This window comes from Oreochromis niloticus, linkage group LG7 (genome assembly GCF_001858045.2).
Source record: "Oreochromis niloticus isolate F11D_XX linkage group LG7, O_niloticus_UMD_NMBU, whole genome shotgun sequence".
In the NCBI taxonomy this organism is placed as follows: Eukaryota; Metazoa; Chordata; class Actinopteri; order Cichliformes; family Cichlidae; genus Oreochromis; species Oreochromis niloticus.
Genome location: NC_031972.2, coordinates 1,050,744 through 1,069,017, shown reverse-complemented (window position 1 = coordinate 1,069,017; position 18,274 = coordinate 1,050,744). Strand labels below are relative to the sequence as shown.

Below are 18,274 nucleotides of genomic sequence, written 5' to 3'. Positions count from 1 at the left end.
GAGAGTTCCTCTGACTTGCCAAAGCAGGCCGTCCTACCTGAGAGTATAACTCACAGTGGTGAGTCTGAGATTTACGGTTAGTGATGAACCTCACAGAAGCACGATACACAGAATCAACCATTCGAAGACATTGAGCAGAAGCATTCATATATAGAATATCTCCAGGCAAAAATGTTGCAGCAACAAGCCGCTTCTTTGTATTAAAAGAAAAATACAACTTATTTTGAAAATAAAATCTCAGTTTTAACTTCAGATGATTCAAGAGATTCTCTACATGTGGTTTGAAGGTGAGCGAGTCATCAATCAAGATTCCCAGATATTTATACGTGTGAACCAACTCTATTTTATTACCTGCAAGAGTGGTTACTGATGGCATTGTTTGGGCCCATTTCCTTGATTTAGAAAACAACATGAGCTCTGTTTTGTCTGCATTGAGGACAAGTTTAAGCTGAAGTAATGACTCCTGGACAGCAAAAAAGGCTTTCTGCAAGGAGGCAACGGCTTGGACAATGACCTTTCCAGTTTGGCCCCAGACTCTACTTCGGCAGGATTTTATCCAAAACACCTCAATTATTAAGGAATCTGAGAGGCTTCTTGATTAGATGTGGGAATCTCCTGCTTGGCTCTCTCCTCACTTGTGAACAAGACTCTGAGATACTTCCGTTCTCTCACTGCAGCCAGCACCTCATTCCCAACCAGGACTGAGCATCCCAACCTTCATAACTGGTTGCGAAGTCCCCAGAAGGATTACATCATCCACAAAAAGTAGGGACATGAGGTCACCAAACCAAAAACCATCTGGCCCTTGGCTATGCCTAAATTAAGTCCATAAAAGCTCTAAGGTGAATGAGTGACAAGGGAATATGTCTGACTTAGTGCCGGAAATATGAGTGTTATTGCACAGGTGACAAATAACCCGTAATAACAGACCTGACTCTCCATATATACCAAGGGACCATGTTCACAAAACTCATGTAGTCTGCTCAGGCACCCTCAGGTATCCACGAGAGGATAATGCCAATCAGAAGTCTTGTTCCACGGTTTCACTGAACTCCTGCCACACCTGAAGTTTTGCTTGGCCTCCCAACAGAGTAGCAAATTGTGCAAAATGTAATAAGAGCTTAAAAAAATGACCCATATATTAATTTTCAGGAGGAGGACAGATTTCTTCAGGCTGCTGCATCTGATCAGCAAGGCTGAAAGGAAAATCAGCTCCTGTGAGCCTGATTCCTTTCTTTATTCAGCCAAACTAAAGCCAATTCCTGTCGGATGTTTTTCTGAGTTTTTGTCCAGCATGAGTGAAATGCGCCGTCATGGCTGTACTGGGAAACAAAAAGTAATGATGGAGAGGAAGTTTTCCTCAGCCTACAGCACAGGATGGATTTTATATGGTGATTATGAGCAACGAGCAACAGATTTCCAGTGCTGGCTTCCAATTATAACTCCATCACAGGAAGAGATAAGATGATGGAGGGCTTAAGGATGAGCAGCGTAATCTGAGCGAGGCTCACCTATGAGCGGAACGGAGTCTGAGGTTGCCGGCATGATCTCGGCCACGAGCAGCATGAAGACGGTCAGAGAGAGCAGCACGGTGATACCTGCAGGCACAAACGTGTCATCAGCTTCATGTTTTTAGTGCGTTCATCAAATTCACAGTTTTCTGACATCTTTTATAATTTTACATTAAATGCAAGCTTATCTGTTTTATTTTGTTTTTGTTTGGAGTTTGAACCTTTTTGGAAATGTGGAGGATCGAATCTGCTGGTTTCCATTAACGAGACTCCAGGGTAGCGTCTGTCAGACTCATCCACAGCTCAAATTCATCACTATTTGCTGCTCATTCATATAAGAAATGACTTTAAAGCTCGAGTCAGTGTGCACAAATCCATCATTACCTTTTCATGCCTTTCTGTTCTCACTTATGATGATGGGTTTGGTTTGCAGCGATGGGCACAGATTATGACAAAATGAATTATTCCCCGTCTAGCGCAGCTGCTTAGGCCTGTTTGGCGTCTTCAAGAGGCTAAAATCTGCTGTGTCTCGTATGAATATTGTGAGCATTCTGTTTGGATCCTTGTTTCTTCTTATTAAACTCGGCCTCGCGCCCGACTCCTCCCAGGTGGAGTCCTTTCTACAGTCTGCTTTTGCAGAGACGATGTGTGAAATGTCCTGTTCAGTCTCGACCCGCTGGCTCAGTGAAAGTCGGATGAACTTTGGGAGATGTGAAGAGTGATGGCTCTCTTGACATTCAAGTTTGATTAAGAGCGTAAATGAAAGTTCCAGTGGAAGATGCCGTGTCTGCTGTCAGTAGCTGGAGGCCTGCTGGCACCTCCAACTTCCTGTTCCAGTACGTTTTATGGTTGATGAATATCGACTCGGGGACATCAGTCATGTCAGGGTCAGCGGACGAAGCAGGTGTCCAAAATACACCCGCCATCCCTCTGAGAGACTGAATACTGCGGGGTAGGATATTTGTAAGGACCAGCCTGGAAATATGACAGAAACATATTGTCTGGCTCTTCCAGCTGTTCACAAATCGCTCGTTTCTGCTCTGAGGCTTTCAGAAAGCTTCACCTGAACACCATCATCTCACACCTGCAGAGCACTTTACTGCTCTTTGTGATTTTCCTCTTGGAGTCATGTCATGTTTGCTGGTGTCCGTCCCTCTGTGATGGCTGCTGCGTGCTTTCTGCGGCGGTGGTGACTGAAGGTCGTGGTGGTGTGATAGAAACCCCCCCGGTCATTTCAGGGTCTCCCTTAGATGCTGCGAGACATTTCAGGAGAGCTCCACAGCGACGGTCTCTCTCTGGGGGATAAATCCACGGTACACGACCTTGTGGATGTCGGGAAAAACGAAGAGCACGCTTCTGGTTTCATTTGTCAGTTTAAGTGCTGCTTTCAACAGAAAGCTTTAAAAGATGCGCTGAGACGCAGCCCTCATCCGGACGACCCTCCGGTTCGGTTCACACCAACGAGGCAAACGGGATCTGATTACATCACTACTGATACATCGCTTCATCTGTTTCATGTCCTCCTGTGCTGACATCCTCTCTCCTGCATCCTTCTTTCCTTGTCGTGTAATCGCTGATTTAACGTGCAGTGAAAGTGGTCAGATTTCCAGGGAGCGATTTACAGAGAGAAGCTCAGGTATGATTTTAGTCCTTTTACGTGTTTATTCCTCTAACTTTACTCATAAACAACCCTCCAGTCTCCAGTTATAGTTCTAGTGTTGGGATTGAACGGTGTCTGTCTCTAAGGAAAGGTACAAGGACAGGTCCGTGCAACATGTTCACAATAAAAGAAGGTGAATATCAGGTGGATAGAGCCAACAAACCGAGGCCGAGGATGTGAACAGAATTAGCGGGCGACTCTCTTGTGTCAGGTAATTGTTGTTTGGATGGGCTAGGACCACTTCAGACTCGACTGTGCTAAAGTTATATTTATAGAAGAAATGCAGTCTCAGGTTATTTCACAGTGAGCAAAACATCGTACTCCTGAAGCTCAAACAGGACGGCTAGCAGGACATCTTACAGGTAACGACCTCGAATGAAAACATCTATATTCCAGTAATGAATTCTTTCAGATCAGAGCACATTTCTTTGCCTTTGTGTGACTCGATGTTCTGGGCTTTTCTCCATCCTGCTTTGTTTCCTGTACCTGCCTGAAAGCCTTCGTGTTGGACTGTTCCTGCTGCTCTGCTCACACTAAGGTGGAAGCATTTCTGTATCTGAAACCAGCTGTGAGTCTGTTTCTGCTTCTCCCTGTTTAAAAGGACTTTTCCTCCCTGCTGCTGCCGGGCGCTGCTCATTTGGTTTTTCTCTGTAACCTTGTACCTTTGCCTCTGTTCACACAGAACACAGTGTGTGAATTTTACTAGTCTGGAAAGTCTTTGAGGAAGTACTTTAAGAATCAGCGTAACTGTCATCACGATAAAGACAGCTGAGCGCTCACCCAGGGAGATCTTCTCTCCGGAGTCGGCGGGCAGCAGGAAGACGAGGAGGGCGAGGGTGGAGATGAGGACACAGGGGATGAGGAGGTTGAGCCCGTAGTAGAGCGTCCTCCTCCTCATCACCACGGTGAAGGTCACGTCAGGGTACGGCTCCTTACAGCAGTCGTAGAAACGTTCGTTCCTCCGCCCAGGAACCTCTGTGCACAAACAGGAAAACACCGACGGTGACGTCAAAGAAACCATAAACCTCGTTCCTCTGAGGGGAAGATGATCTGCTGCCCCTACAACAGAGAACATCAACATATCTCAGCCTTTGAACTTAAACCCATGACAAAAATAATAAACTGGAAATGATATAATAACTTGTTTCTATAATCATTAAGCCAACAGTTAATTTTTGTATCCATGAATTTTCAAATGTACCGTTTTACAAACAAAGCAGAATAAATGGCACATTATCAAATTCAAATGGTTTGCTTATGTATTTCTATGAGTGCGTTTACAGAATAAAAGCATCATTAAAGCAGTTTCTCGCAGGCTTCAGAGATATTTGTGTTTTCTTGTTTTTATACCAGGTGGTCTAATAAATGTGTTAATGTCATGTTTCTGGCTCATTTGATGCTTTGACTTTTCTTGTGTTTTGGTCTCTGTCACGCATCAGTTTAGTTACTTGTGTCTTTGTCCTCCGTCTCCCTCTCTGTGTGTCTCTGTTTATGTGCGTGAGTTTTTCCCATTTAGTTCCCATGTTCCCCTCCTCGTGTTTATTCTGTGCCTCCTCGATCTGTCATGTGTGTTCTTCCCATCTTGTCCTAAAGATGTTCGTTTGTATCAGCTGTGCGTTTTCCCCCGACCTTTGTCGTCGCGTCCGTTTCCCCCCCGTGGCTCTTCTGTGTTCCCTCCCATGTTTCCCAGGTTTTTCTCTTGTCTTATTTCCTCAGTTTCCCCAGTTCAGGCGATCCTCTGTTTAGTTTATTATTTATGTTTCTCCTCATTCGGTTTATCTGCCTTAATAAACGGCACGCTTTCAGTTAAATTCCCGTTTCTGTCTCTGTGGTCTGCGTTTGGGTCCACACATAAATGATCCACTCGATCTGCCTCCACATCGTGACAGTTAACATGTTCCTGTGGGCACTCACTAACACAGCCCATGATTTATGAAGTCATTGTCTCTGCTTACTACTCTCTAATGATGCCAGTAAGTCAGCTGCTGCGACGGCAGAACAAGTGAGACAGAAAAGTAAACAACAATCAGAAGCAGATCTATGTGATTTAGCAAAAAGACAAAAACATGGCTGCTCTTTCCCCTGACAGTCCTCACGCTCTAACTGAAGATGATGAAGAAAGTTTGTTTCATCTCTCCGTGAAGAGTTTGTCGGTGCAGTGACCTGATGCGATGACCCGTGTGTGATCCTGCTTGGTGTTCCCGCTCAGTGTTTGAATCCTACATTACAGGAAATTAAAGGTGAGTTTGCCACTGGGAGGTTTGTGTGTGAATATTAGGAGGTGAATAAAAACTGGAGAAAATGTTTAATGCACGATGTCTTTAAATCCTTTTCTCTTTAAAAAAAGAAGCTCAAGCCTGTGTTTAAAAAACGAGAATAAAAGACGGCTGATGTCAGCAGTTTGATTCCTGCTGTATCTAAAGGTCAGAGGCGTGTTTTACAGCGTTTCTACGCCTGAATCAGGAACAATACTCTGCTGATTGATACAAGAGTCTGTGGGAGCAGAGATCACAGAGCCTGACTGATGTTGAGTTTTCTTAGTTTTAATGAGACTCGAGCCGCGGTCGTCTCTTCTGTCGACCTGCAGGAACACGTCCACACATCAGCTGATGTTCAGGTCTTATCAGCAGAGCGTGATGATGGATGCAGCTCCTGTGTCAGAAAATGATAATAAAACGCTCGTGCAGTATCAAGGCCAACGTTTGACGTCTTCATTTGAACCAAAGTGATCTGGATCTGCACCAAAACGAGTTCTCCCTGGGAAAACCGAGTGTCTCTGAGAAACAGACGGCAATCACACACCACAGATGAGAAGAAAAGCTGTGACAGGTATGTGTGACGTGGCTTTTCCTCCCGGTAAACTGAACGGTCACTGCTCGGCGAGTTCAGCTCACGAAAAGCTCGTTTACTCGCCTGCGACGCCTGCTGAGGATGGCTGACAGTAACGAGGTCTCCTCAGGTTTTATCACTGGAACAAGAATCTGCCAGTGACAGGTTTATTTAGAAATATTAAAAATGCAATGAATTAAAAACGAGCACATGACATGACGGCCTCACAACAACAGCTTCTACTCTCCCCTCTGGATCCTCAGAAAGCTAAACCATGACCCACATGCACTAATCCACCAAAGTCTTCCTGCCTCTTTGTTGGGATAAACTTCAGAAAAGTGGAAAAAATCCATCATAAAAGTTGTGGCTGCTTTACTCTGATTGGACTGAGCCGTACCGGACATCCCACCATACACATTATTGTGATTATTAACATTTTATGTTAATGCTGAGTATTGCAATGTGCAAGTTAGCAATTCCATGCAAACTGTTTCTGACAAAAGGAAAATGCAGTGAGATAAATGAGTGAGAATCACACCTCTGTGTCTGTTCACGTCCACAGAAAGTCACGTTTCCTCTCACATCTCCACTCGCAGCCTCGCGAGGCTCATTCAGACTGACGGCAACATGTTGACAGTTTGTCTTCATTAGACTGCAATTATTTGCAAACCTTCAACAATCTCTCTGAGAGTCACTGCAACTATCTGCACAAAGGTTGCGATGCTGTGATCAACAGTGAGTGTGCAACACCTTCACGCTCTGGCCACCTGTTTTGTTTTGCAGATGTAAGGAGGACGGCGTCCTTTTTTTACTCGTGTGGCGGAGCTGTTAGCTCGCGCTGAATTATGAGGCAGCTTCATGGAGCTGACTGTGTTCACCGTCTGAGATGAGCCCTCTTGTTCATAATATTCCCAGAATACTTTATTTATTTAATAACATATTGATATCTGGTGCCCTGCATGGTGCTGTGTACTGTGCTGTAGCCCTTCCTTCACTTCCTCCTTGTCCTTTTCTCCTTTTAGGTTCATCTCTGGAGGAAGTGGCAGATAAAAACTGGCGTGCAGTACGCCTGGCTGCGTTTCATTTGCCTATACATCGCAGACATTGCTCACTACACTGGTTTTAATCTCAGCTAGGTGATGGGGGAGAGTAAATGGGAAACATGATGTTGGACTTTTCAATTAAGTTCCCTCTCAACGGCCCATTGGCTGAGCAGGAGGCCTCCACGGAGGCCGGCATTCATCCTCAGCTGTCTCTCTCTTCAGTTTGTACCGAACAGAAGCTCTGAGGCTCCTCTGAGACTTTGGGCAACGCCGCGCTCATCATCATCTGCAACAACAGCTGTGACAGAGGACAGAGACGCTGCTGGATCACCTGCAGAAACAACAGCAGAGACAGAGACAGCTCTGGACCAGAGGTCACCGGACAGACATGACAGCATCACTCAGGTCACCTGACATCAGATTTCCTTCATATTGACTGTATTCACTGTCGGGTCTCAGTCACATGTGAAAAGGTGACAGGCGTGCAGCGCAGACCCCGCCCTCGGGGGCGAGGTGTGATCGAAACCTTAACATAAAAACTCCAGTGTGATGATCGAGCTGACCAGAACCCAACAAACTAAATGTGTAGAAGTAAATTTATGTCATTTGATACACAAAGAGGTGTTTATGAGGGTTATAGAGCTACTGAGGTTCCATATGGTGCTCACATGTTCTGATATTTACATGTGTACACGAGCACTTTCAGAGCAGTAACAAGTATGAGTTGAATACTCCGCGTTGGTTTTCCTGCATTTATCCGAGTACAGGATTCCTGGCTTCTGAGTGGCCAGTGAAGTATCATGAGGGCCGTAAACAGGAAGTGTTTTTGTTGTTGTCGAGGCGTGCAGAGAGTAAAGCTGCTGCTGAGACAGTTATTGTCTCCATCTAAGAGATTCAGAAACACATAACGAACCCTGACGTTAAACCTGGCTGATGCTCCGAACACCCGAAGGACGCGTTTTATTTCAACTTACACTAGAGGAAGCTCCGCCTTCCCCCAATAACCTTTAAAACTGTTACCTGTTATTGGAGCTTTGTAATCAGTTGTCTTCAGTAGAAATGAGTCCATCAGCTGAGCTGCAGATCTCCTGATTACTGAAGAAACACCAAGGAGCTCTCTGAGCATCACACTGTGGTTATTAGAAGTTTCCTGCTCGTCACTGTAGCTGCTTTTCTCTCATTTATGGTGATTTTTACTGCATTTCACAAAAATCTGCAAAGACCTGCAGATTTCCACCTCATGTGACCCATCGACCTTTCTCCAGTGGCTGTGGTGACTTTCAAAGACTGGAGTTAATCTAAAAGTACAATTCTGTAATCCTGTTTTCTTTGTCCCACATGTTCAGAGGGACTCCTGCTCACCCACTGGAGAAGTACAAGGACCTAAAAACAGGAGCTGCACATCTTAGAGTCCAAGTAGGAGAGGAAGTGTTTGGGCAAACATCATATGAGTCACAATATTCAACAGACTGGAGCTTCGGATGTGAAACTAAAGAATTTCACACAACTTCTCTGCCTCTTCCTTGGTTTTCCTTGGAATGCTTTGTGTACGGATCAAAGAGGCAGCAGGAGGAGGCTGCACAGTCGTTGGATCTGATGAAGGACGAATGATAAGATAAGATAAGATAAGATAACCTTTATTAGTCCCACACGTGGGAAATTAGTTTTGTCACAGCAGGAAGTGGACAGTGCAAAAGTTATGAAGCAAAAATTAGAATAAAATAAGATAAGAATAAATACAGTACACAACTGTACAGAATAGAATAAAATAAAATACTATATACAGTAGAATAAAATAGAATAAAATATACAATAGGATAAAAATAGAATGCAAATGCGATATACAACTGAGTAAAAATACAACGATGCCAGAAAAGATTATTGCACTTAGTGTTATTGCACATTTGTAGATGTGTGTGTTTGATCAGTTAAAGTCTTTATTGTGGAGTCTGACAGCAGTGGGGAGGAAAGACCTGCGAAATCTCTCCGTCCCACACCGTGGGTGCCGCAGTCTCCCACTGAAGGAGCTGCTCAGTGCTGTCACAGTCTCATGCATGGGGTGGGAGATGTTGTCCAACAGGGATGACAGCTTAGCCACCATTCTCCTGTCACTCACCACCTCCACTGGGTCCAGAGGGCATCCTAGAACAGAGCTGGCCCTGCGGATCAGCCTGTTCAGTCTCTTCCTGTCCCTGGCGGAGATGTTGCCGCCCCAGCAGACCACACCATAAAAGATGGCTGAGGCCACCACAGAGTCATAGAAGGTCTTCAGGAGTGGGCCCTCCACTCCAAACGACCTGAGTCTCCGCAGCAGGTACAGCCTGCTCTGCCCTTTCCTGTAGAGGGCGTCTGAGTTATGAGTCCAGTCCAGTTTGTTGTTCAGATTAACACCAAGGTACCTGTAGCTGTCCACAGCCTCAATGTCCATACCTTGGATGTTCAGTGGTTGCAGTGGAGGATGTTTGTGCCTGCGGAAGTCTACCACCAGCTCCTTGGTTTTACTGGCATTGATCTGGAGGTAGTTCAGCTGGCACCAGTCCACAAAGTCCTGAGTCAGTCCTCTGTACTCCTTGTCGTTCCCATCAGTGATGAGGCCGACTATTGCAGAGTCATCAGAGAACTTCTGCAGGAAGCACTGGGTGGAGTTGTGGGAGAAGTCTGCAGTGTAGATGGTGAAGAGGAACGGAGCCAGAACCGTTCCCTGTGGGGCCCCCATACTGCAGACGACCCTGTCCGACACACAGCCCTGAGTCCTCACATACTGTGGTCGGTCGGTGAGGTAGTCCAAAATCCAGGTAGTGAGGTGATGGTCCACTCCAGAGTTCTCCAGCTTGTCCTTCAGAACCGAGGGAAGAATGGTGTTGAAGGCACTGGAGAAATCAAAGAACATGATTCTCACAGTGCTCCCAGCGGTCTCCAGGTGAGCGAGGGAACGATGTAGGAGGTGAATTACGGCATCATCCGCTCCAATGCCAGGCTGGTAGGCAAACTGAAGTGGGTCCAGTGATGAGCTCACCAGGTGCCGAAGCTGAGCCAGGACCAGCCGCTCCAGGGTCTTCATCAGGTGGGATGTCAGAGCCACCGGCCTGTAGCTGTTGAGGTCCTTGGGGCGTGAAGTCTTTGGCACTGGTACAACACAGGAGGTTTTCCAGAGCTGTGGGACTCGTCCCAGCCTCAGGCTTAGGTTGAAGAGGTGCTCCATCACACCACACAGTTGGTCCGCGCAGGACCTGACGACCCTTGAGCTGATGCCATCTGGACCCGCTGCCTTCTTGGCTTTAATCCTCCTCAGTTCCCTCCTAACCTGGGTGGTTGAGAGAGACAGGCTGGAGCCTTGTGTTGAGTGTGTATTGGATGCTGTTGTTGGGGGTGGGGAGGGGTGAGCAGGGTGAATAGAGGAGGTGTGAAGTGTCTGAGGTGTCAGAGGTGGAACAGCAGCAGTGGGGGTGGGTGAGTCTGCAGCCGATGTTGGAGACTGCCTCATGGCTGAATCAAATCTGTTGAAGAAATGATTCAGTTCATTTGCCCACCTCACATCCCTCCCAGGCAGAGAGTTCTGATGTTTGTGGCCTGAGATGGTTCTGAGGCCTCTCCAGACTTCACCAACGTTGTTTTGCTGAAGCTGGTTCTCCATCTTCTGCCTGTAGCTGTCCTTCCCATTCCTTATGAGTCCCCTCAACTCTCTCTGCACCCTTTTCAACTCCTCCTTGTCTTTGGATTTGAAGGCCCTCCTCTTCTGCTTGAGGACAGCTTTAATTTCTGAAGTAATCCAGGGTTTGTTGTTGGAGAAACACCGTACAGTCCTGGTAGGTACGGTGTTGTCCACACAGAAATTAATATAGTCAGTAATGCATGTAGTAAGGCTGTCGATGTCCTCTCCGTGGTCGTCACAGATCACCTCCCACACAGTCGACTCAAAACAATCCTTAAGAGCCTCCTTGCTCTCCTCCGACCATCTCTGTACTGTGCGGGTGGCTGGTGGCTCCCTGCGCACTAAGGGCTCATACACAGGGACAAGGTGCACCAGGTTATGATCAGATCTGCCCAGGGGAGGGAGAGGTGATGAACTGTATGCCTCTTCAGCATTGGCATACAGTAAGTCCAGTGTTTTATTGTCTCTGGTTGGGCAGGTCACATACTGGGTGAAGGTGGGCAGTGTGGAGTCCAGTGAGGCATGATTGAAGTCCCCTGATATTATGAGAAGGGCTCTCGGAGATTGTGTTTGCAGTCTGCTGACCACAGAGTGGAGAGAGTCGCAGGCTGCATCCGCGTTGGCCGAGGGGGGGACATACGCTGTTATCGCGATAACATGTGAGAATTCCCGGGGCAGGTAGTACGGACGCATGCTAACGGCTAACAGCTCAATGTCTCTGCTGCACAGTTGTTCTTTCACAGTGATGTGCCCAGGGTTACACCATCTGTCATTCACAAACACTGCCAGTCCCCCTCCTTTCCTCTTACCGCTGTCTCTCGTCCTGTCCGCTCGCAGCATCTGGAATCCCGGTAGTGTCACGCTCGTGTCCGGAGTTAGCGGTGTTAGCCACGACTCCGTTAGCATCATGATGCTACATTGCCGGTACTCCCTCTGTGACCAGGTTAGCGACGTGAGCTCATCCATCTTATTGGGCAAAGATCTTACGTGTCCAATAATTACAGAAGGAAGAGATGGTCGATAACGTCTCCTTCTCGGGCGACGGCGCTCCTTCCCAGCACGACACCCCCGTCTTTTCCTCCTCAGCTCGCTGGGAATGTCGAGTCTGTCCACCGGCAATACCGCTGCAGGACGCAGCGCTAACAGCTGATCCTTACTGTAAACAAAGGATCCCTGCTCTGGGTCCCCAGACACGGGTGAAAAAAGTAGAAAAAAACTAAGAAAAACGACCAGAACTAGCACAAAACGGTAGAACATGGTTGCAGAGTCTAATTACTAATACGTTAGTTATAAAAAATTACGAGAACTATAGGCGAGAAAAAAAACACGGATTTGTAAACCTCCAGAGCTGCTCGGGTGATCCTGATCTTTCTGCAGCAGCACGCAGGCAATCAGGCAGCTTTAAACCTGGAACTGTGTCATCTGTTCAGGAGGAACCGGGACTCCCCACGTGCAGAGTGATGGATAAATGTGATGGATGTCAGTCAGTGCTCCTGTGTGATCTGGTGTGTTGTGAGTACTGTCCATTATAAAAACGAGCAGATGCAGCAGAGGCTCTGCTTCAGGTTCATCGAGCTGGCTGCCTTTCAGGCCGCCGTGCTCGGAGGAGGATTTAATTACCGTTGCGTTAATGCTGGATGGGAGCGTCGATATGAAATCCCGTTCCTCCGCAGCAGACAGACGGTGGAGTAGACGTCAGGCCAACACGCTGTCGCTGGCGGGAGGAAGATCCTGGATGTAAACTAATTAAAACAACTTGTCTGCGTTGCCCCGAACCTGCTGCTGCTCACTCGTCTCAGTGGGAATCCCACCGTGAAATTAGCTCAAAAAGTTCTAACTTTTCTCCTCCAGCTGCTGCAGTCAGTTTAGATCAGGACTGCTGGGAGCTGCGGAAACATCTGACCGAGACTGTTTGCTCTTCCTGCATCCAGCTCATCTTTTACTCTTACCTTAGGTTCGTGCATACAGTCCTTGTCAAAGACGTTCAGGCCTGATGGGGAAACATCTGCAGCCTCAGCAGATCAGGACAGGACGGGTCTTTGTTAGTCTGCTTTAGGTTTGGTCTGTGCCCGGTTTGTCTGACAGGAGCTGAACCCGGGACAGGCGGGATCCAAAGCCATGCGAGTGTTGTTGTTCTTTATGTGTGAAGATGCTGATGTGTCTTACCCACGAGGTCCCACTCTCCGTTGGCGATGTATCCGGTGATGTCAGCCTCAATCATCTGCAGGTCCAGAGACCAGCCGCCGTACGTCCACGAGCCAAACTTGAGGTCACAGCGCTGCACGTCGAAGGGAAACCAGCGGACGTCGATGTAACAGGTGCTCTTAAATATTCCTGCAGCAGAGACGGACATTCAGACGAGTGCTGTTAAAACAAGCTTCAGTCAAAGGTGGAAAAAAACAAAAAGATTGAAACAACATGACAGCCGCTAACATGCTCGGGGGAAAAGGAAGAAGAGGACGATAAGCACAGCTGAGATTACAGTTTGTGTTTGACACAAAATCAATTTCAAATCACACAAAAACTGAGTGGAAGCAGCAACGAGGCTCTCCGGACAAAGAGGGAAACGCAGGAAAAACAGAGAAGGCAAACAGAAAGCAGCATATGTGAGCGCAGACGTCGTCACAGAGGAGACAAACCTCACCCACTGATTGATTTTACAGATGCAGAGACCAGAAAGCAATAAAAGGAAGTTATTTCTCATGTAAACAGGAAAAGGAGCGCAGCCTCCCTCGGAGAATCACATCGCTGCTGTTTGCTTTGCATTAACTCCGCGTGGATCAGCTGGAAAAAAGATGAATGTTTAATGATCCCCAGGGAGGAATCAGGACGCCGCCGCAGCACAAGCTAACACCTACAGCGAGGAAGAAACATGATTAAATATGCAGAACACCTGAGGGTAAAACCCGGGGTAAATAAGGCAGCAGGCTGGAGCTGAAGGTGCTCTGAAAGGTTTGTACAGCATGTAGAAAATTCCTATTTATTTATTTATTCCTATTAATTTCTCAAGCTTGAGTCACACGTCCACAGTAACAAGAGGGATGTTTGGAGGAGTAAAGGTGAGGCTGTCAGGCATGCTGGTGGTAGCATCACGCTCGGGGCTGTTTTACGGCTACAATAGGCCAAGTGGATGGAACAACGAGGGAGGAGGACTGCCTCCAAAGTCTTCTCAAATTTTACTTTCACATTGTAATCCTGGAGGTTTGCTCCAAACAGCTGTTATTGATTTCTGATTGGATGATGGCTTTCCTTTCTGTTTCTGGCTGATTATAGTTCAGCTTTAAATCATTTGCAGATGCATGTTGTTTGTCTTTTACTGTAAAGCATCAGTTCTTCTCATTTCACGATGCTCTTTGTGACTGAATCTGTTTAAAAACAGGGACAAACATCCCAGAATCATCTTTCAATCAACGCCGCGCTAAAAGACAACGTGAGTCTCAGGCTGTGAGTCACGACCATAACGCCTCCCGATGACCTCGGGACCTCATGTTGACCCCTCCCGCACGCACACACACACACACACACACACACACACACACACACACTTACTTTGATAAAAATGCTTTTCACAACCCTATTTCCCTCAGGGCTCGGAGGACTCTTTCACTCTTACACATGCTATTTACTGGCTCAGTAGCTCTATGAAATAAGAAGTATCTGTAACAGAAAACCACTCTGTGTGGCGTCCTGCTGCCTCCACCATCACACTGAACAACAGTGAAAGACTGTGAAACAAAGGGATGAATTTATATTTATTAAAAATATTCACTCTGAATAAGTAGTTCTGAAATTAGATGGATGGAGAAGCTTTTTTATAAATCTGTAGTCACTTCAGCATCATTGAATAAGTGGAACCACAAACACCTGTTAATGATGAATCATCTGGACCTTTTTAAACAGCTGTGATTAGACGTCATCTTCCCCATAAATGCTTCAGATCAGCCAATCAGGCACAAGGTTTTATTTATTCTATTCGGCACTGAATGTGTTTCTCCAATAGAGAATTTGGGACTGTGTAGTTGTTGGTGTCATTGTAGCAGTGGGAGGGGCTTGTGTGTGTTACCTGGCGGCAGGTACTGGCAGTAGCCTGTGGAGTTGACCAGGATGTTGGTGTGGAATGAAGCATCGAACCTTTCATCGGCGCTGTGGGCAGAGACAGATCCACAGTCAGGGTCCATCAGCAGCGTTGAGTAAATCATAGTTTCATCAAGACAACAGCCGAACACTCACACACGTGTTCTGTACATGTGCAGCCTCGGACACACAGAGCTGTGTATTTAACCTCTGACCTTCATTAGAAACTCTGCACTGAAACATAAACCACGTCTCCATCGAATAAAATTAATATTTAAATATTGTCCACTAATTCTTACAGATGTCGTCAGGGTTCATTTCACCTGCAGTGATGCTTATGAGCTGAAAAAAATTATTATTGTATATTATCATTATTGCTTTTACGGTTTTAAAAATCAAATCGTTTGTTTACAAAATTGCTCTCATTAAATGTCCCTTCTTGTCACTCTGTGTTCATCAGAGCTCAGCCCACAAGGAGCTCAGACTTTGGGAAGAAGCTCCAAACATGTCAGCTGTTCCTTGGCGGCGAGAGAAGCTCGCCAGGACGGCTCTGACGGCTGAAGAGAGAAATCTTTCAGGGCCTTCTGTGGAGGTTTTATTGTTGGAACTAATTGGAAGGAGAGCCCAGAGCAGACATAGAACATGCTGGGAGTATAAACCAATCAACCACAACAATAAAACCACCTGCCTAAATTGTGTAGGTCCCGCTCATAACCCAAAACACTCCTGACCCACAGGGGCGTGGACGTGGACCTCCTGGACTGTCCAGTGTTTCACGAACAGTTGAATACGAGTTGGAGCGCGGAGCCTGCTTGGATCGGGCTTGTCCAGGATATCCGGTCTGTAAGTCTGACGTCATTAGCCATTTCCAGGCCCAAACTCTGCTTCAGGTCCCCAAAAAATCCCCGATCACTGCGGCATCACTGAGAGTTAAAAACTGTCTAAATTCTTTCATCTGTAATAAAATGATCAGCGTTGCTGCTTTACCAGGTGTAACAATTAAGTTTAACATCCAGGCATCCATGAAAACAGGATTGTAACGGAGTAAGAAGTTAGCAGGAAGTTAGCTCGCTAGTAGGGTTGCCAACCGTCCCTTAAAAAACGGAATCGTCCCGTATTGAGCTGATAAGGGACACACTTTGTCCCGTAATACAGTGAGAATCAAAAGTAGTCTATAAATGTTAATGAAATTAACGCTTTGTTTGAAAACATAATTCCCCGCCCCTCTCCTGCTCTGTGACCGGACGCGTAGGGTTATCTTGGTAGACCAAGCTCTGAGCAACCCTCAACACATAATGTAGCTGGGCACAAAGTTTGGCTGGTGTCATTTTTATCGTTTCATGGCCAGATTAGCATTTCAAGTTCATTTTCTGGAATAAAATATATATGCAGTTTCACACCCCGTTTGAAGTGGGAATGTCTGCTTTACCTCTTTTTTTTTTTTTTTTTTTTCCTTTTTTTTTTTTTTTTTTTTAAATTTTCTATATTGTCTTTATTTCTTGCTGTAGTTGATTTTTTTTTATGACAATTCGAGTATGACAATTCAGATTACCGCTTATCTCATTGGTCGAGGAAAGGTCGCTTACGGAGAAAATACCGGAAGTCGCTTACGGAGAAATACCGGAATACCGGAAGACAACAGACGACCACAACAAGAAGCATGGCCAACAGGGAAACAAACGCCGACACTGCGGTGCAAGTCTCGGACGACAGTACACCTAAAGCTGGGCAGACACTGTGCGATTTTTTCAGTCGCGTTATTCAGCTCCTGCTCAAACTGCACGATTGACTCGCAGGGGTTATAAGTTCATAGGTCACGATGCAGGGTCTCACACTATACGGCCCGATGCTCTGATGCGACCTGAGTGCTCACACTGTGCGTCCATAACATGAAGGTTATAACAGAAAATCTGTCGCTCGCTCTCCCTCTCTGTCTCTCACTCACACAGACTCACACCACCACCATCAACTCTGCTGAATTGCTAATGAAAAACATTGATCAGGCAGCTGTGATTGAGCAGCGGTGTAAATCCAACTATTTTCACGGTTGTTGTGGTCGTGATAATTTTGTGAGGCCACATCGAAAAGGCTCGGATGAGCTTTCCAAAGTCCTACAAGTGCCTCCATCGCTTGTGTCCAGATCACACGCTGCACAGCCGTGCTGCTCCGTCTTTTTCACCCACGTTTACGTGTTTGCGTGTGCGCAGTGTGAGCGGCTGCGGTGACACTGTCATGAGCGATTGATGATCGGGAGCTGGTCGTGAGGTGTTAATCGCTTCTCGTTACCCCACGTATGCTACACGATGCACGATGAAGGCCAAAATCGGCCGAACACCAAATCGGTCTCACGACTCAAAAATCGGCTCAAAATGTGTAATGCAGTGTAAGCCCAGCATTAGACCAGCAATGTTTGTTCCCCTCAGAGAAAGAAAAAAAAAGGCTGCAAAAGTACTGGGAGGAATGGGAAAAGGAAAACACCTGGCTGGAAAAGTGCACGACAACACCTATAAAGCACACTGCACTGTGTGCCGGCGCACTTTTTCCATAGGCATGCTTCTAATGGTGGGCACATGAAGAACATGAGGGGGCGTGAAAGTTCGGGGAACCCTTTAACCAATTTTTTGCCCACCAGGCCACGGCAGAAGCAGATATGGTCTGTAAACACTGGTTTGTTTTTTTAAATCCTCTGGTTAAGGTTAATGTGGGCACGTGCAGTGAATATCAGCGCTATGTGGCCAGAAGTGTGATAATATAATTTATTTTGTGTAATGAACAACTGCAAGGATAGATGATTACAACAAATAGATGACTAATACATAAAAGTAATACATAGATGAATAAATGAGTTATGATGCGTAATCATGGGAACAAGCGGGTTTACAAACGGCAGCAGCTGATTAGCATTAAAAAAGCTGAAATAATACCTCAACTGAAGCCAATTGTACTAAATGCACTATATGTGCACTGTTACAAGAATGTGTTTCGTTCTATTGTTTTCTATTAATTTATATAATTTTAAGTTCAGCAGGACAGAGTTTTTTTAAAGAAAGACTTACTTATATTCTCAAAAGTTAAGCATGACAGGCTTCTGTTTAAGAAAGAGACCTGTTTCATTGTGTTAATGTTGTCATTTTGAGCTAAAAATAAATGGCTAAATGATCATTTGTCTCCCATATGGTCATATCACAAAGAATATGCATCTACTTAAATCAAATTCAAGTCAAATGGTTGAAAAAAAATTTCACACACAAAAAAAAGAGCTACAAAATTCACCACACTGGGAAGGGTGAAGACAACTGGGTTGCCCGGCCCCGGCCACAAGGTGTCCCTTATTTATTTTTCAGGGAGTTGGCAACCCTACTCGCTAGCTTCCACCTAAACATGATATAGCATGTTCTGACTGAGAGATTTCTGAAACATTCAAACGTACAGCTCTGCTATCACTTCCAACATAAATGAAGACATAAAACTAAACAGCAGTGACGTTTGTAGGGTCACTGAAGTT

The 18,274-nt window shown here is 46.0% G+C and overlaps 1 protein-coding gene across 7 annotated transcripts in view; it reads right to left on the bottom strand.

The window, feature by feature from the left end:
* The window catches only part of LOC100692136 (neuronal acetylcholine receptor subunit alpha-7), a 48,923-nt gene that overhangs the window by 9,795 nt on the left and 20,854 nt on the right, over positions 1 to 18,274 (bottom strand). For 6 of the 7 annotated variants that reach the window (XM_019360925.2, XM_019360924.2, XM_025909288.1 and 3 more), the window contains exons 5-8: positions 14,759 to 14,838; positions 12,862 to 13,029; positions 3,952 to 4,230; positions 1,512 to 1,598 (exon numbers count right to left, since the gene is read on the bottom strand). In XM_019360925.2, coding sequence (XP_019216470.1) covers positions 1,512 to 1,598; positions 3,952 to 4,230; positions 12,862 to 13,029; positions 14,759 to 14,838 — 614 coding nt within the window. The remainder of the gene's footprint in view (positions 1 to 1,511; positions 1,599 to 3,951; positions 4,231 to 12,861; positions 13,030 to 14,758; positions 14,839 to 18,274) is intronic. The other variant, XM_005449164.4, reaches the window with a different exon arrangement.